The 20,964-nt window shown below is 37.8% G+C and overlaps 1 protein-coding gene across 1 annotated transcript; it reads left to right on the top strand.

Moving 5' to 3' along the window:
- Positions 1-656: 656 nt before the first annotated feature.
- On the top strand, positions 657-2,876 carry LOC132066250 (uncharacterized). Its single transcript, XM_059459597.1, has 2 exons — positions 657-1,233; positions 2,332-2,876. Exons 1-2 carry the CDS (start codon positions 657-659, stop codon positions 2,874-2,876), a joined length of 1,122 nt encoding a protein of 373 aa, XP_059315580.1.
- The last annotated feature ends 18,088 nt before the right edge of the window (positions 2,877-20,964 follow it).

The following is a 20,964-nucleotide window of genomic DNA, read 5'->3' as shown; positions in this document are numbered from 1 at the left end:
TATACAAAAGGGTATTTCTCGAATAGAATGGAAATTTTATCATTTGTACCTGTATTGTAATAAGGGAGGTGAGCGTAGTATCTCGAAACCATAGCGGTTAACATTACAAAGAAACAATTGGAGGTAGGTTTCTGAAACTATCCCTAAAAAACTTTTATTCGGTGTAATTTAGAAAATAAAAATCCTCTTTTTAAAAAAAAAAAATTTGAGGAAAGAAAAGAATTAATGAGGATATGAATTTTAGTAAAAACTTAATTTTTCAAATTTATTTGGACCTCATGAAAACATTTTTCTTGTTCTATTATTTTCTTAATTAATTACTTAGTCTTGTTTGTGTTGAAAAATCCTATTACGGAGCGTATTCCCCTTAGATGGGCCTTACGTAGCGTGAATCCAAATTAATTGGGGCCGCAATGCCCGTACCGGACACCGAATAGGAAATTTAAAAAAAAAAAAAAATCTTTACAAGTTCCTTGCTTCTGGAGCAAACAACAAGTACCTTTCTTTTTTTCTTATCAAAGGCAAAGGTCAGTGTGATGTTCTATATAATGTTTGATCCAGAGGAAGTAAAGGACTCACAAGATCATAATTTGGGAAATTTTTGATAAATACCAAAATCCATTTTAAAAAAAAAAAAAAACAGAGAGAGAGAGAAAATGGATCCAAACTTGTACAATGCTGCTGTGAAAGGCAATACCAGTGACGGTGGTTTTTCACTTGCTGAATATCTGAAAAGGGATGAAGAAAATGGGTACCAAGTCACTCCAAAGGGAAACACTATCCTCCACGTGGCAGCCCTTTACGGCAACTCCCATTTCATGGAAGAAGTCCTTAAGGTTACTCCGGAATTGTTATGCCGTCAGAACAAGAAGAATGAAACTGCACTTCACATGGCAGCTAATGAAGGGCGCGAATTAGTCGCAAAGGTGCTTCTTCACGCAGCCGGAGAGGAGAATAAGGAGACACTCATGAGGATGACAGATGACGATGGAGATACAGCTCTGCACAAGGCCGTGAGAAGTGGATGTGTAGACAGTGTCAGACTCTTGGTGAAAGAAGATCCTAAATTCGAATTTCCAGCAAACCAAGCAGGGGAGACACCCCTATATCTGGCAGCGGAGTCTGGTTTTTTTGACTGTTTGTCGGAAATCTTGGAATCCTCCATCAGACAAACATTTGGCGGTCCATGTGGTCGAACAGCTTTGCATGCGGCAATAATCCAAATTCACATAGGTAAGTATTTTGGCTCTTAAGTTGAGTTTAAGTTATGTGTGTATGTGCATAGATTTTTCACACAATCAGGTTTAGTTGACTTACAAGAATCATATCAAGCCTGATAAGGTAACCTCTTATCACCGGAAAACTAGAGTAATAATCTCCTATAGTCGATTAAATTGAATTAATAGTATATACTTGAGTCTGGCAGTGTTTCGGAAACAACCTCTCTACCTTACACAAGGTACGAGTAAGGTCTTTTACACCCACCCTCCCCAAAGCCCACTTGTGGGATCACAGTGAGAATGTTGTCGTGGTACTTGACTCCAGCGATGTATGTAACTTGAATCTTGTTAAATTATAGTTTCAAAACAATCCTGTTAAGTTATATACAGTTAGAGAAACTTTTACACTTGTGAATTAACTTATTATAGAATGTTAATTAACTATTTGTTCAAGGTCACCATCAATGCTTATTATATAGAATTGAGTTTAAGCTTATATGAACGATCGTGTTAAGAATTATTTCAATATCAGATCACCTTTACCTGTCGTAACACTGTAGCAGGTAACTTGTCTTATTTTCAGGATTATAAATGTAGTAAAATAATTTATTGATAGATTCCATGAATCTCTACAATACCTCTTGTTCACTTTTGTTTTCTCTTCAATATCTCTTGTTTATTTTTATTTTCTCTTATTATGAAAATAACTAGCAACAACCCTATTTATAATAGTATCAAACCTACTTTAACTCAAAACAGGAAAACTTATTTCTATATTAAATTGACTAGAAATCCTAACTAGACATAAATTAAGATACCAAATCCTAACTAATTTTGATTTCCTACAACTTTGCATTATTATTTCCAACACCAAATCCCACTTTTTATGGAGAGTTACCTGCATATATCTTTTGAGTGGCTTGACAGTGTAAAATTCTTTAAATTGTGGGGTATTTATAAGTTAGATTCTACATAATTACCTGTAGGTCACATGTTCGAGCCGTGGAATCGCCACTAATGCTTGCATCAGGGTAGGTTGCATTACACCTGCGGCATGCTTCGTGCACAGGTTTTTTTCTTTTTTGTTTTCTTAAATATTTGACACATCCAGATTGCGCGAGATCACTATGGAAATGGAATAAATCGTTATGCGAGGAATCGGACAAATGGGGTTGGAATTCACTGCACTATGCTGTTAAACTAGGATTGAAAGAAGTAGTTTCTGAGATGCTGGGGTTGAAGAAATCCTTAGTGTACCTTCCAGCAAGCAGTGGAAATGACTGGACAACGACAATTCACATTGCAGCCAGTGAAGGTTATGTAAACATGATAAATGAGCTATTAAATCACTGTCCAGATTGCTGGGAAATGCTTAACAGCAGGGGCCAAAATTTTCTTCACGTTTCCATATTGAACAATAAAAAAAAGGTAGTTAAATCCTTCTTCAAACATGAGAAGTGGCATAGACTTGCTGATGAGAAAGATAATGATGGCAACACCCCTCTTCATTTGCTTGCTGCCTCTCCTTGGACCGTTGTGCCTAAAACATTAAGAGAACATCCCAGTGCAAAGAAGATGTCATTTATCAAAGAAAACCAGACACCGCTTGATGTATCATTTTCTTGCACACGGATTTATGCGGTAAGCACCAGATAGTACATATATTTGATAGAAGTAGAAGATAGCTACTGAAGTTACATGTTCTTCGACTATATATAAACTCAACTGGCTAGTGACGAAAACAGGATTATTTGACGTTCAAGGAGAAGCTCAGCCATGGTCGACTGGGACGACGTGACTTCGAGATAAAATATAAGAACGTGCAGAAGCAACAGAGGGAGAACAAAGAAAATAAAAATTTAAAAGACATATTCCAAGACAAAAATAAAAATTTAAAAGACATATCCCAAGACCTTATGGATATGACTCAATCACGTCTAGTTGTGGCCACACTCCTAGTGACAATCACCTTCGCAGCTGGCTTCACATTGCCAGGAGGCTTTGACAGCGGTCCTGGCCCTAATGAAGGAATGGCAGTTCTAATCAGGAAAGCAGCATTCCGTGCATTTCTTGTTTCAGATGCCATCGCCTTCACATGCTCGGTTGGCGCTGTACACTGCTACTTCATCATGGCAGCACCTGGAGGAAGTAGAAGGAATTTTAGGAATCTCTGGCGGCTTCATGTGATCGCAAGTTGTTTGCAGCTTGTGGCCATGTTAGCTGTTGTAATTGCATTTGTAACTGGTATGTATGCTACTTTAGCAGGTTCAGTTGGTCTTGCTGCTACTGTATGTGCCATTGGTTGCGCCTCTTTCCTTCTGTACTTTTTGGTTTGGCACGCAGCACCTGAAGGGAAGACACTACTTGAGGAAGTACAGGAGTAGAGCGATAGACATGAATGCTACTTGCTTTACACTATCAATTTATATAATTCAAACTTGTGCCAAATTACTTGGCTGTAAATAATTATTGCTGCTCTGGGTGGTGTAGAATTAATATTTGGACAATGGTCCAGGTTTTGGATTGTTCTAATCTGCTCTTCCCAATTTTTATTCGGTTTGATCACCTCTCATTGTTTCTAATGAGCATTTATTGTTTCTGTGTGCATTGAATTCACTCTCTTAGTTGTTGACTCTCTCCTCTATTAACCCCATCTAATTAAAAAGAAAAATAATAATCCATCCAGGGATGACGTCTACCAGTCACTAAAGTTAATGAAAATCATACGTGATGTTACACCTCGGAAATTTTAGGTCGTTGTGTCGTAAATAGACTAACGCAAGCTTAAAACGAACATGAAGCTCTTACGACTATAAGAAGGGTATTTGGCAACTTTAAAGTATATACGATAAGATTTTTAAGTTATATGGGTTGGTGAAACTAAGTTCGTCGAAGGAAGTGAAGTATAAGTCGTGTTTGAGAAAGATTTTATAGTTATCGAGCTAGCGGTTATTTAGTAAGATCTTGAGGACGACTTATAAGGTTCTTTGGACCGTTAATGAAGTGTTAAACAAGTGCCAAGAAGGTTCCACGAGGTTTGGAAGTCAAACGAACCAACGAGCTTAATTCCGGAAAAAAGAGGAATTATACGGCCATTTATACGGCCCGTATAAATTATACGGTCCGTATAATGGACCGTATAACCTGTCCAGAGAAGGGTCATCCACTGGAAGCATTATACGGTCACATATACGGACCGTATATGTGTCCGTATAACACCGACGGGCAGATTTTTAACTTTTTAAAAAAGAGGACCCAAGTTCATTTTCTTCATTTCCTCACCTTCTCCAACTTTCTTAAAACCTCTAGAACCCTCTCTATATCATACCAACATCTATCCAAAGGGAAATCAAGGGTTAACACTAAGAATTAGTAAGAATCAAGTGTGGGAATGCCTACTAGGGTTGGTGGAAGTCAAGGTTTTTTTTGGAGTTGAAGTTGGGGTTGATGTTACACCTCTCACTTTCATACGTTGAGTTTCGCCAAAAGCTAATTGTCCTAGCAGACAAATTTTTTCGAGGTCATGGGATAGATATGTCCATCTTAAGTATATAAGGGAGTAAAACCATGTTTAGTAAGCCTCGGGAAGGTTTAAGACTCGTCGGATCATCGGAGTTAAGTTTCGGTGGAAGCTTGGAAAAAACTCACATTCTGCCGCACTTTGTGGCACAACATGCAAGCAGCAAAGCGCGCTTTGCGGCCACGCAGTTGCTCAGCAAAGTGTGCCAGTGAAATTTGGTGATTCTGCAAGATTTGCGACACAACATGCATTTAGCAAAGCACGCTTTGCGTCTAGCAAAGCTCGCATTGCATGTTGTGTCGGTCCGAATTTTCTGGACCACTATATATAGAACCAATTCGACCCAAATTCATTATTTTACCATTTTTGGGCATAGAAACCTCTAGAATATTCTCCACACTTCATCCACAAGAAAACCAAGGAAATCAAAGATCAATAACAAGAATTGAAGTGAATCAACTGTATGAAACCTCACTAAAGTCAAGAAATCTCAAGAAAGGTGAAATAGGGTTTTGGTGCAAGGGGTGTATTACCATTCAAGGCTTATTTCTCCATCATCTAAGGTAAATTTCATGACCTTTCCATGTTGTTTGAAGTATTGTTAGGTTGAAACACTTGGATTGTAGAAGAGTATAGAAAATGGGTCATAAATGTGTGAATAGTGTCATTGTTGAGTAGTAGTTGGATTGAATCATGAAAATGGATATGTTGAGATTATAAATACATTATAAATGATATTTAGAACATGGAATGAGTATTATATGTGAGAGAACACGATAGTGAACTTTGGTCATGAACATGGAGAAATTGGAGTGAAATTGCTAAATGTGGATAATGCGAATGGATGATGCTTATTGTTTATGGTATCGTGATTATTGTTATGAATGTTGAGGGTTGATATGGAATATGGAGGAAAGTAGTATAAACAAAGGAAATGCTGCACAATTTTCTCTAGCTTTAGTAAGCACGTCTTTATAAATGTTTAGCTAATGTCGATACGAATCCTTTTGAAGGTAGAACGTGTGCATTAAAGGAAAACGAGCAAGCAATGGACTAGTTAAACGACAAAGGTATGTAAGGCTAGTCCTTTATTTCTAAGGCATGACTCTGTGGTATAAATCCTCCTATCTTTCGATGACTTCTCTACATATATGTATGTATCGGGAATGATGAGCCTACGTTATAAAGAGCCCGCATGAGATGAAGTAAGAGGTATGTTGTAAATATGATGATGAGCCCAAGTCTAGAGATCCTAAAACTTATGATATAAGATTTCTACAAAGTTAATGACCTTTATACGATTCCTTGCTATTATTCATTGTTGCTAGACCCATCTTATGATGTTAGTCTCTTTCCTTTCAAGGCATGATTTTCCTCCTTCTCCATGAATCTCCTAAATTCCGAAGAACTAAGAGCCTACGTTCATGAATAGCCATACGAGAGAAAGATAAGAGATATATTATGAGCACGATAGTAATGACGATGAGTCTATGACTATAAGGAGCTACACATGTATAAGATAAAGAAGAGAGATAAGGCACAAGTATGATAATTGATGATGATGAGCTAAATCTGAAGAGTCCTAAAGTGAGAGATTGTTACACCTCGAAAAAAATTCCCGTTAATGTACAGTGAATAGGCTGACGAAGGATAAGATGTATATGATGTTTGGGCAAGTAAGAATTAGTCTTTAATGGTCCTAATTAAGATTTCAAATACATTTGAAGTAAGAGACGAAAGTTGGTAAGGAAAGTGAGGTATATGTCATGTGTCGAGCAAAATTTACGAGTATTGAATTGATGATGACTTAATGAAGTTTTGGAGAAGAGTTGTAATGCCCCTTGTATTGTTAATGAAGTGTTAAATAAGTGTTAAGAAGGTTCCATAAGGATTTAAGAACAAACAAATAAAGGAATTGAGTTTATGGGAACTTTGGTAAAACTTGGCAAAATTTACGGACAAAATTTTTGTCCACATTGGTGGGGGTATATCTCCTATAATATGAGGAGTTTTTGTGTGTTTATTTTTTTCAAATTGAAGTTCATCGAGTCTAGTTTCCAACTCAATAAACCGCTCATCAATGTGAGGTCTGAGTAAAAAGTTATGGCCATTCTACCACAGACTATCTGAGCAGAGAAATCCTACGGACCATTTGACGCCCCGTAGAATTTTTGACGGTCCGTAGGAAATCCTACGGTCCGTCAAATGGACCCAGCCCAGTAAAATGGTCACGGTGACCCATTTTGATCCCCGGGCAGTTCTACGGACAATTTTGACGGTCCGTAGGAATTTATATGGCCCGTCAAAATGGGCGTAGAATTACCGACGGGATCGGATTTCAAGTTATTAAAGGAGACCCACATTCATTTAATTCATTTCACTTTTCATTCCACACAAAGTCAAGAACTCTCTAGAATATTCTCCACTCTCCACACAAGAAATCAAGGAAATCAAAGATCAATACCAAGAAATCAAGTGAATCGAGTGTAGAAATTCATCAAAGTTCATCAAGTCAAGAAATCCCCAAGAAAAATGAACTAGGGTTTTTGTGTAAGGAGAGTATTACCACTCAAGGTTTATTCCTACACCATCTAAGGTGAGTTTCATGATCTTTTCATATTATTTGAAGTATTGAAAAGTGGAAATACTTGGATTTTACTAGAACATAGAAAATGAGTCATAAATGTGGGAACAGTGCTAGTGTTGAGTAGTAGTTTGGAATGCATCATGAAAATGGACATGTTGTGATTGTTGGTAGATTGTGAATGACATTTAGAACATGGAATGAGCATTATACATGGAAGAATATAATAGTAAATTTTGACCACGATTATGGGGAAATTGAAGTGAAATTGTGAAATGTGGATAATGTAGATAAATGATGATTGTTATTTATGACATTATGAATGATATTACGGATGTTTGGGAGTTGATATGGAAAATGGAGCAAGTCATATAAACAAAGGAAATGCTGCCCAATTTTCTCTAGCTTTAAAAAGCTTGGTTCATATAATTGTGTAGCTAATGCCGATACGAATTCTCTTGAAGGTAAAACTTTTGTGCATTAAAGGACAACGAGCAAGCAATAGAATAGTTAAATGACAAAGGTATGTGAGGTAATCCCTTTATTCCTAAGGCATGAGTTCTATGGCATGAATTTCCTCTTTCTCATGAATGTTCCCTTCTCTAGAAAGCCATGAGTCTTTGTTCATGAAAGATCATACGAGATAAGAGATATGCTACGAGCAAGATAACGATAATGATAAGCTAAATTCTAGAAAGGTTATAGTCATGATATGATGTTCCCATTAAGCTAATGAAGCTATCCATAGTCCATTGATGTTGATCATTATATACACTCACCTTATATTGTTCCTTCGAGGTGAGGCAGGATACTTATGAATGTTCCATAACGAAGTCGGGGGTTCACGACCTTATGTCACCCCGATAAAGTATGATGGGTTATGAGTCTATATGCATGCGTCATGATAAGTATATTGTGACGAGTTATGACATGTATAATATAATAAGCATACTATGATGAGCACGATATAATGAGTACACGATGACATCACACCGCGCCTAAATGGCGGGGCCCCACCGCAAGGCGGGCGATTATACACCATGGCCAAATGGCATGGGCAGACACCACTAGTGGGCGGCATGAGATGATACCCCGGACGCGGGAGGCCTGGACGCAGGCTAATGCTATTGCTAATGTTATTGTTTATCACACCGTACCTATATGGTCGGGCAGCTTATACATTTATGCATATATGAGATGATGATGAGTATAAAAGTAAGCCAGCATGTATGATTTCCTTTATGCTTCAGTCAGTCACAGATTGCTCTTCATTGATGCCTCCTTATTTCATTAATGTCTTATTATTGTTTATGTCTTACATACTCAGTACAATATTCGTACTGACGTCCTTTCTTCGGACGACGGATTTGTGTTCATGCTCGCGGGTAGACGGGGGGGTGATCCGGACTCGCATGGAGCTAGCGGTGATTTGAGAGCACTCCATCCTTCGGAGGTGCCATTGATTATTCTTTTGGTACATATGTATGTATATTCATGATTGGGCACGACGGGATCCTGTCCTGTCCATGTGTCTAGTACTCTAGTAGAGGCTCGTAGATACGCAGTGTGGGTGATATAGTCCCATAGTGTTCATATATATGTATGTATGTGCATGTATATATTATTTTGATAGCCGAAGGGCTTATGTTTATAAAAGCAAATATGTTTCCGATAATAACATCTTTATATGATTATGAGCACATAGCACGAATGAGAGCAGATAAGTAGTAATATGAGTGGTGTTCGGTGGCTAGCCCCGGATACCCGTCGCGGCCCGTAGTTCGGGTCGTGACAGAGATGATGCCCACGAAGTTAATGATTCTAAGTATGGTTCCATTGGTGCTTCTTCTTATGCACACTCACCTTAAAATGTTAGTCCCTTCAAGGTGAGATACGATGATTTGATTACTCCAAAATGTAGTCGGGGTTCCACGACCTTACGTCACCCCGACATAGCTACAGTCGCCTCCAAGTCCTAATGTATGTATATGTAATGATGCTCAGTTATGATAAAGTCATGATACGCCTATAAGGAAATTGATAATCATAAGTCTTTAATATGTACGATGATGTTTGGCTTACAATATACCTATGAAATGTATGATGATGAGTATATGGTATGCATATACTATTTGATGATGTTAAGTTAGGATAAGGCCATGATATGTCTATGAAATGCATGGTAATGATAATCATATGTTATGTATGACGATGTGATGCCACCGCGCCTAATTGGCCGGATATGTCACCGCTAAAGCGAAATTTCTTGTGATTCCTTGTGCTACATGGCCGGACGTGTCACCGCTACGGCGAAATCGCTATGATTCCACCGCGCCTAAAAGGTCGGACATGTCACCACTAGTGGGCTGCGTGCGACTACACCGTGCTTAGAGGGCCGGACATGATCACCACTAGTGGGCTGCATATGATGGGTACCCAAACGCGGACTAACAATGATGATATATGAATGGTATGATGATGTATGTATGATATGATGATGTATGAATGGTATGATGATGCATGTATGATACGATGATGATGTATGAATAGTATGAAGATGCATGTATGATATGACGATGTATATGCTATGGTAATTCATATGATATGCTGCGTATAGTATATGTATAAGATGTATCCATTCGAAGGTTATGTCCTCATCTTATGTCTTATGATTTCTCTACTATGTTCATTTCATTCATGCCTTACATACTCAGTACAATGTTCGTACTGACGTCCGTTTTCTTTGGACAATATTCGTTCATGCCCACGAGTAGACGAGGGAGGTGTCACACCCATTCACGATAGGGCATGATGGGCACCCGACCCCTTACTTGCAGCCGAGCGAACCCCGCTAGTTCTCGTTATGTTTATAATCTCACCGGACTCTTAAATCACGAAATGAAATGCATAATGAAAGCTTTTCAAAAAACATGCTTTTTAAATCGTTCTCAAATCAAGTAAAATACGTAATCATATGAAATTTGTAACATAATGCATAATAATACATCGGCTCGCAGCCGCTACAAACGACATGCTATATACGTGACTCTGTCTGCAAAGTCTCTAACATCAATCAAGATACCATAACATAGATACTCGACTCGTGACACTCGAAGGAAATGGGCTCGCCAATCCGGTTGGAACATCTTCTAGCAATATCCTCTACTCATACGTATACATACGTGTGGCATAAAACGCAGCGTCCACAAGAAGGGACGTCAGTACAAGCAATGTACTGAGTATGTAAGGCATGAACTACAATAAAAAAGATCATGACTGAGCAAAAAGTTGACAGGAGACGAGTATGATAACCAAAGATACCAATGCATCTGTGCCTTATAAAATGAGTCATGCATACATATATAATATACGGTACCCGGCCCTCTAGTGAGGAACTCGGTGAAATCATCATATACATACCGTACCCGGTCCTCTAGTGAGGGACTCGGTAAAGTCATCATATACATACCGTGCCGGCCCTCTAGTGAGGACTCAGTGAGATCATCATATACATACCGTACCCGGCCCTCTAGTGAGAAACTCGGTGAAGTCATCATATACATACCGTACCCGGCCCTCTAGTGAGGGACTCGGTGAGCAATACAATGAGACTGTGCACGAATACATACCCGGCCCTGGACTCGATGAATGATATATTAACGGTATGCACGAGTAGAATATTATGAGCAACCATATGCAAACTAAGTCATCATCTGAGACTCAACAGAATAATCGGAATAAACCAACACTTGAAAATCAAAGACAACTGTCATGTCAAGTACCGCTGAGAATTAGAGTTTATTAGAGTCATGTATGTTCATCGTTCACTCACTTTATGTAGTTCATGTCAAAAAGAAAGAAGGGATAACCTTAACATACACTTAGAAGCAGAGTCATTGTCAATGAGTAAAATTGAGAAAATCTAGAAGTAGCTCCACATTCTTATGTTTGCTTTGAAATCACAAACTTGAGTTCTTAAAACACAAAATCATCATTATCGTTGTCACCATCATCAAGTCATTCTTATCCTTGACATCATGGGAAGCTTCAAGAACCATTGACTTTTAGTTTTTGGAAACAAGAAGGTTTACAGAAACATTTATGAAATCATACCATAGGAATCATGCCTTTGAAAGAAAAGGACGAGCCTTAACATACCTGTTCAACCTCCTATTAGCTACGCTTATTCGTCCTATTTTTGTCTTGTTTTGTTCACTAATTCATTTTTTTACAGTTTTTTATATGGAGGCCGTATGATCAGATTTTGGATCAGTTGCCGATGTTTTATAGGGTTGGTGAGCTCATGTGGAGGTCGCGGTGTCCATTGATACACATGGATATCGTTGAGGATCATGCGCCCCACCATGTCTTACCACAGTTTGGGCATGTACAGAATATACCTGAGCCGGCTGATTAGGAGCACGACCACTATATGCGAAATGAGCATACGGTCGTCGATGCTGCATTCCTGGCCTTTATACAGGCGCGGCTCCATCATTGGGAACATAGGATGGGGTCGCTAGTAGTGGTCGGATATACGACTCCGATCATCGAGTACATGGAGTGGTACGCGATCGGGCGCGGCTGATTGCAACCCGCGACGTGTCACGCGAGAGGGATCGAGGATACGCAAGACACTCGCGGACAAGATGAGGTGTTGGTAAGTTTACCCCACTTAAACTTAATTAATCGTCTTATATATTACGTTATAAATTTATTCAATCCTTAATATTTGCCCAACAAATGCGACTACCGACCAGACGGACGATGTTGCGGGAGAGCATACGCGGCCCATACGCATTCCCCGAGACGGCAAGAAAGATATGTAACACAGATGGTTTAGCTAGCCGATAGTGGTATGCAACAATCACAAGAGCTCGGACATATCCACGAGCAAGTTCCAGATATCCCGTATCAGTCCCCTATGTACAGCCACCAGTTCGTCATCCATAGGGCGAGAGGCCAGTTCGTGATCTAAGGGTGACAGGGAGCTGGATTAGGACTTCACATTCCTGAACTTCGCCGACCGGAGCCAAGATGTGGCAGTGTTTGAAATAATTATTTTAACAAATTAAAATATTTATACTAATTATTATATAATTTTTCATTTCTTAGATCCAACTACCGACACCATCTACATCTCGGCTCGAGGCTCGCTCGGGATCCGCTCGGGAGACCGGCGAGGGAGCCGGCCTCGATCCTCTCATCATCCATTTCAGGAGCCGGTCGACACACAGGTTTTATTTTTTACGAAAAGATAATGTATTAATTAAATCTAAATTATAATTAGGTTTTTAATTGTTTATATGTTATTTCAGGTTTTATTTAGAATAAATCTAAACTAAATTATTTATATGTTACTTTAGGTTCATTCTGCTGCGCCTGTGGACCCGTCTCCAACACCGGCACCATCTACATCTCCGGCTCCAGGGCCGGCTCAGGAGCCTACTCAGGAACCCTCTCATCATCCATCTCAGGAGCCCGTCGACACACGGGTTTATTTTTTTACAAAAAGATAATGTATTAATTAACTCAAAATTATAATTAGGTTTTTAATTGTAATGTTATTTCAGGTTTAGTTTAGAATAAATCTAAACTAAATTATTTATATGTTATTTCAGGTTCATTCTTCTGCGCATGTGGACCCGCCTCCAACTGAGATTGACCCAGTTCTGATGCTGATGAGATTCCGACCATACAAGTCCGGCCCCACAAGAAGCATGTTATGCTCAAGGGCGCAAGGAAGGGAGTGATGGATGATCATAACATAGAGCATCCTATTATTAAGAAGAAGAAGAAGGGGGATGGAGCTAATGGTGAGGATGGTGGGGGTGGTGGGGATCGCCTTAGACCTAGGGTTACTCTAAAGGCTTCCACATGTGGGACCTAAGGAAGAAGGTGGATGGAGATTGTGTATATGTAAATAAATTGTACATTTTATGTTAATATTATATTTTTACTTATACTATTTTCCTAATGATAATTAGTTATCTTTGTCTTTATTATCATTTATTAATAACTCTTGTGACATCCTAAATTAATTATGAAAAAAAATCGACATATTCTAAATAAAGTAATGCCTTGACTATATAATAAAACGCTTAAATCAAAATCTTATAAAATAAAACACTTAAACTTAAAGATAACAAGTTTCCAAACAACAAAACTTACTTCAGCGTACTTTACAACCCCTAAAACGACGATCCAAACGTTTAGGTATACTTGATATATTGAGCCTAAATTATTGTTCGCAGAAAAAGATATCAGGTTCTATATAACATATTGATATTCCGTCGTTTTGAAACATGACTAATCTTTGGTTAAAGTATGGAAAAAACGTGAAATTTCAAAACTTTGAAGTTGCACAAGTGTGGATCATTTAATGAAGCCCTTTTATGCACTAATTTAGTGCACAAAGGGTATTTTGATAACTTTTTTTTTAATGCGTTATTTTGGTACCCAAACCCGCTTTTTAGGTCATTTAAGTTGTGGACTCATAATACATAAACAGACCCTCAAACTTGGCCTCAGCTGGTATATATGTTCTCCAACTGTGGGTGTGTTCAAGTAGACATCTCAACTTGTCTCAACTTTGTCAGTTGAACATTCCAACTTACAAAATGATCATCTAGACACCTTCAAAATTTATGTGTCATGTTAGCGCCACATTAGCATCGGTGTTTACGTGTTCAACTTTATACAAGTTGAGGTGCCTACTTGTTCACATCCAAAGTTGGAGAGCATACTTGCCAGCTGAGGCCAAGTTTGAGGGCCTGTTTATGCATTATGCCTTTATATTAAAATATCTTAAAAAGCATGCCATATTGGTCCATGAACTTGTGGAAGTATACTCCTTTTGTCCAAAAAGATTATCTTACTTTCCTTATTAATTTGTCCCAAAAAAATTGGCATATTTATATATTTAGAAACAATTTAACTTTATGAGATGATTTACAGGACCATAAATATCTAAGGCTTGTTTTGAATAACACATTTCAAAAGCCTTCCTTTATTTCTTAAATTCCGTGTCAAGTCAAACTAAGACAATCTTCTTGGGACGGATGGAGTATTTATTAATGAAGTCTTCGCTGAGTCTTTGTATTAGAATATAGGGAAAAGGGCCAAAAATGCCCCTCTACTTTGAAAAAAGGGCTAAAACTATCCTCCGTTAGAAAGTTGGGTCAAAAATACCCCTCCGTCGTTAAGGTTTTCAAATATACTCCTATCTTAACGAAATCCCCTAACATAACCCGATGTCATTTTTAAACCCGCTCCATTTAGACCCGACCGAAATACATAAAGAATCCATATGCGACCAACTTGTTCTACCGAGTCCGACATCTGGAGCCACTAGGCACAGGAGCGGGTAACCCATGAATTTTTTATTTAATTGGGTCAAATTTAAATGGAGCGGGTTTAAAAATGAAATCGGGTTATATTGGAAATTTTTGTTAAGATAAGGGTATGTTTGAAAACTTTAATAACGGGAGGAGTATTTTTTATCCACATTTATAATGGAGAATATTTTAGGCCCTGTTTTCAAAGTAGGGGGATATTTTTGACCCTGTCCCTATAATATATTGAGATACCAGGCTGGTCCATTTTATATGGTGTGTAGAGAGCTGACATTATTGACATTAACGTCTTCCAATTTTGACTTTGTGAGTCCTCTGCTTCTTTGGACAATAAATTATATAGGAAATTAAGACTCTTGATGAAGTCTTTGTTTTAGAATACATAATATGCATATGGCCACTGGCCAGCATAAATTTTGTAGAGTCAAAAAATAAATAAAACCGGAAAGAAGACAACTTTTTCTACTAATAAAAATCGATTAATCTAAACACTCTTTGTCGGATTTGTTTTGTATTCGAATATGTTAAAATGCCATACTAGTTCATCAACTTGCAGAAGTATATACATTCTTAATAAAGTCTTCGTTGAGTTTTTGTATAATTAGAATATCTTAAATGGAAAAAGTTCAAATTTATCCCTCAACTATTTTATATTTTTATTTACTATTGTTTAATTATACCATCTGTTAGAAGCCGGCTGAAGAAAATACTGTTATTCAAAGATACAAAATATGAAAATATATATTACTATCGATTTCAAAGACTTGTATCCAAATAATACTCCATCCGTCCTAATTTATGTGATATAGTGTATTTAACTAACGTGAAGTTTAAGAAAGGACGAAAAACTTTTGAAACTTGTGGTCTAAAACAAGCCATAGATATTTGTGTGACTGTAAATCATTTCACTAAGGATAAAAGGAAAAGTTTAAGTTAAATTATTTCTAAATATAGACATTCTTTTTGAGAGACACTAAAAAAGAAAGTGTATCACATAAATTGAGACATAGAGTTTATAAAATTGATTTCTAACACATAATGCTAATAAGCTATTTTTAATCGAAGAATAGGAAAAAAAAAAATAGAAGAAGGGGCAAATAGAAGGATACCAACAAAATGCTCCGAAAAGGGCTTCCAACATTGTTGCGAGGCAGTGGTGCATCGGATTCGAGAGGGTAGATTGAGGGATATCAAACAAAACGGAGATAATGGTCAAAAACACATCTGGATTATTACTTTTTTGCTAGGAAAAGAGAACAATCAATAGTTGGCGTGTGAAACTCGTGAAATAGTAATAGTTCTTGTGTGTTTTTTATTAACTCCCCAAAAAAAAAAAAGTCAAGCCCCAACAAAATCAACATTAGACTCTTATATTACATGTGTCACTCGTATCAATTCGCGTGGGTAATTGTGAATTTTAACGAATATTCTGTAAGTGATGAAAAAAATTAATAAAAACAAAATGTTGAAAATTAGTAGCTATGTAATTTTTGAATTCGTTGTTGAGCATACATATAATTGCCAGGCAAATGATTACATGGATACGTATTTTTATTTTCATGGTAAATGAAGAAAATCTTTGGCTACAATTTTATCCTTGTGACAAAAAAGTATGGACTTTTAGCTGTGAGCTTTTGAATTCGTAGCTAGACATATTATATTGCCACGTATCAAAAACATGACTATAAATTTTAAATTTCCATTGCAAATGAAGATTCTTTTTAGCTATAATGCTATTTATTTTATGGCTAAAGGTATTGATTCTTAGCTACAATATGAAAATATTTGTGGCAAATACTTTAATTCATAGCTATGAATTTTTTAATTCGTAAATAAATTTGAGTTTGTGTGGCAAAGAAATTAAATATTTTGCTACAATATAACATCTTGTGGCTACAATATGAAGATAGAAACAAATTTTATTAGTCGTGGCAAAAGAATAAAATCACTAGCTACAAGTATATTTTTCAAAGCAGTAATGTTCTACCATCGCAGCTACAACACAAAAAAAAATAAAAAAATCTCATAGCAGTAAGTATAAGTCCTTAGCCACAGACCATATAAAGTTTGTGGCTAACTTTTAGCTACGCTACATTTTGCTACGGATGCTACGGGAAAAAAATTGTTGTTAAAGTGTTTAGCCGCAAAAAATTTCATGTTTAGCTACATCAAATTTTGTAGCAATATATGCCTTGTGTTGTAATGTCTTCAATTCTAAATTCCGCTAATTTGAGGTATTTTTGTTGCCAGTTTCTAGCAGATGGTATAATTAAACAATTGTAGTAGTTAATAGTTGAGGGAATTGTTGAACTTTCTCTATTTAAGACATTCTATTCATGCAAAGACTCAGTGAAGACTTCATTAGGATATGTATATACTGTTGAAGATAGCTAGTGAATGAAGCTAGCTAAGTGGGTGTGAATTAGAAATGGAGGGAATATGAGATTTAAAGCAAAGTCATTTTTGGAAAGGAGCTCTATCCCACATAGGTGGTGGAAAGGAAATGTCACGCCCCGAACCATAGCCTGGGAGTAACACGGCACTCGGTACCTTGCTGCATGTGACCAAGCGAACCACATGCCTTGCTGAATCAACATGGGACATGTAATAATGCGGAATATAACTTAAATCATGAACAACTTGAATAAAGCATGGGGTTTAAGTAATCATAAGTCTGAAAATAATGTTTATATCATGAATGCGGAAATCGTCTGAAAACATAATAAGTGTTGAGCCAACACTGACTATACGACTCTGAACATCTAGCATGACATGCTAGACCAGTCTATGAAACCTCTGAAACATTAGTTTGAGTACTAAAACTGTTTACCGGGACAAGCCCCGGCATATCTCTAATAGATAACATAACATAAACAAAAATAAAGATAAACCCCGAGTGAGATGGGGCTCACCAAAAGCTGATACGAACAATGTCCTAACGAGCAGATCCATCATCCTGTAAATCAGTACCTGCATCGTGAAATGCAGGTCCCGGGCAATAGGAGCGTCAGTACATTTGAATTATACTAGTATGTAAAGCAAGTGAATAAACAAACATGTCACACGAAGTAACAAAGGACTGAAACTGAAACTGTAACTGTAAGCCGAACATGAACATGAGTAATGTCTGACATGAGTATATACAACATGAGCAAAATATTTTAAGTGGGAGAGCCTTAGTATAACCGACATGTAACTACCACGTGAGCACATGGCATCTGATCTCTACCCAATCAGCTAAGCCATCTCATATCTTGTCGGGGTACGAGACATGAACATGACATGAATGGATCCAATAACACTCAATGGGTAACATGAAGGAATCGTCCTAACTAGGAGGAGAGATCCTTATCCTAAATTGGCATACGTAGTTTCGTATTAGACCTTTTCCGTGTCTGTGCAACTCTCAAAACATGAACATGGATATGATTGGCTAAGAAGCCTATAACTTGTATAACATGACTTGAAGATATGACTTATATGTATGTATAACTATGAAAAGATATATATATATATATATATATATATATATATATATATATATATATATATATATATATATATAGAGAGAGAGAGAGAGAGAGAGAGAGAGAGAGATAGAGATAATAACTTGTATGAAACATGAAAAACACGTAAGATTCATGTACTTGAGCAATATTAATACATGACATGTAAATGTAGGACCCATGGAATTCAAGCATGAGTTTTCATGGATTATGGACGATTCATGGTAGTCATAATAACGTATCATGAATTCAATAAACAAAAGCATAACCAAACATATATGGCCTGTAACGGTTTTTCATGAACTACTGCTAATTTCTTGGTTCTAAGGAACAACATCTTTACATGGATCTAATGTGGCGTGGGGAAGAACAAAGATGTTCTCACACGTGGATAGGATCCCTACACACCTTAATCACTCCTCAACACTCAATGAAGAATCCAAACTTTGAAGAAGAATCCTAAAAATCTGAACTCGAATCCTTGACAAGGGTTTTCTTGAAAAATCCTAGGATTGTAGAGTAGAATCTTGTTAATAATCCGCATATGGGTGTTAATCCTTGCTAATATGGGAATAATACTTGGGGTTCGAGGAAGAACTTACCTTAGGAGGTTTGGGGAAGTTCTAGGGTCTTTTCTCCTCAAAAAGTCGGCCAAAAATGAAGTGGAATGAATAACTTTCGAAAATTTCATGACCTGTACTTTTATAGCCGAGCCCGACCTGCGACACGACTTGCAAAAATGCGCAGTGCGATCTCATTGGATTTATTAAAATTGAAGATGAAGACACCGTATTTGGGAATTTTCTCTCGTGTAATTTATTCATCGATCTATACATCTATTTATATACAATGCTATGTAATAGAAACAAGAAGGAAATGGACAAAACTAATTACACTTGTCCTATTCTAATTTGTCCAATATGTAACAAACTTTGATTCTTTCACGTGTTGGTCACATGACCCAGATTTGAATCTGTTGGTAATTTTAATCTAATGGTGGAGAATTAATCTATTAAGTGTGTTGTATGGGTGAACGTCCCCGTACCGTTTCTTCTCTCTCTCTCTCGTTTTCTTTGTGTCTTCTTTTTCTCTCTCTCGTTTTCTTTTCTCTCTCTCGTTTTCTTCTTTCTCTCTCTCGTTTTCTTTGTACATCATAGTCTTCTTTTTTCTCTCTCTCTCTCGGTTTCTTCTTTTCTCTCTCTCGTTTTCTTTGTGTTTCCAACATCCCCCTCAAGTTGGAGGGGAGAGTCAGCGACCCCAACTTGGTCAAAATCGCTCGTAGAAACCCCGTAGAAAGGGGCTTAGTAAAGAGATCTGCGTAAGCGATCTTTAGAGGAACAAACGAAAGAGTAATTAGACCGGATTGGAGCTGGGCGCACGGGGCTACGTGACAATTCAACATGTTTGGTGCGCTCGTGGAAGACCGGATTACGAGCTATATGGATGGCAGCTTGACTGTCGGAGTGGAGCGGAATCGGAAGTGAAATTGGAGCAGAAAGATCCTCAAGGAGACGAATCAACCAAGTAAGTTCAGCAGTAACACGGCGCATGGATCGATATTCCGCTTCTGCGGAGGACAAAGAAATCGAGATTTGTTTCTTTGATTTCCAAGAAATCGGAGCACCGCCAAGGGTAATGAAAAATCCACTAACCGATTTACGTGAATCTTTACACGATGCCCAGTCCGCATCGCAAAAAGCCAGTAAAGAAAAAGATGGATTGGAAGATAGTAATATGCCTTGACCCGGATCTGAGCTGAGGTATCGTAAAACTCGTAAAGCAGCCGAGAAATGTGACAAACATGGTCGCTGCATGTATTGACTTAGAGCAAGAACAACAAAAGACGTATCCGGGCGAGTGTTGGTCAAATAATTCAACTTGCCGACCAAGTGACGATAAAGCGTGGGGTTATCCAAACGAGGACTATCATCCGCTCGAAGTTTGGAGGAGGGATCCAAAGGAGAACCAACCGTAGGCAAATGAGAAACATCAAACTCATGAAGCAGATCCGAGGTAAATTTTCGTTGACTGACAATAAATCCATGCTCTTCTCGTAAAATTTCCATGCCAAGAAAATAGTGAATTTCTCCCAAGTTTTTAACTTTGAACTCTGTATTGAGAAAACATTTGATATTCTCGAGCTCACTCAAATCATCCCCTGTGAGGAGAATATCGTCCACATAGTTTCGCTAGGATGGAAATTAGTGACCCATTCTGGCTTAAAAAACAGAAATAATCGTTTAAGGAAGATGAATAACCTTTGAAAGCTAATGCTCACAAGCCGAGCATACCACTGCCGTGAAGCTTGCTTTAAACCGTATAAGGACTTTTTCAGAAGACAGACATGGTTAGGACTAGGAGGTGTCAGTCCTGCGGGAAACTTCATAAAAACCTCTTCTTGGAGATCACCATGCAGAAACGCATTGTTGACATCTAGTTGTGAAACGACAACTAACCTTCTTAGCGCAATGGTAAGTAGGCACGGATAGTGGTCATTTTCACAACGGTGAAAAAGTTTCTCCATAATCTATATACCTTCTCTTTGGATATCCCCCCTCACCACTAGTCTTGCCTTTAGTCTTTCAATACTCCTATCCGAGAGATGCTTTATCTTGTATACCCATTTGCAAGGTAAGGCTCTTTTCCCTTTAGGTAACAAAAAAGACAACTTCCCGTGTTTGATTGTTTTCCAAAGCCCGAATTTACCGAGTTCATGGCTTCTCTCCAACTCCGGATGTTGGGAAGCCCAGGTTGTAACGACGGAGCTCGGTGATGTTAG

Source organism: Lycium ferocissimum, chromosome 8 (assembly GCF_029784015.1).
Source record: "Lycium ferocissimum isolate CSIRO_LF1 chromosome 8, AGI_CSIRO_Lferr_CH_V1, whole genome shotgun sequence".
Classification (NCBI taxonomy): Eukaryota; Viridiplantae; Streptophyta; class Magnoliopsida; order Solanales; family Solanaceae; genus Lycium; species Lycium ferocissimum.
Note: the sequence above shows the minus strand (reverse complement) of the source record. Positions and strands in the feature narration are given on the sequence as shown.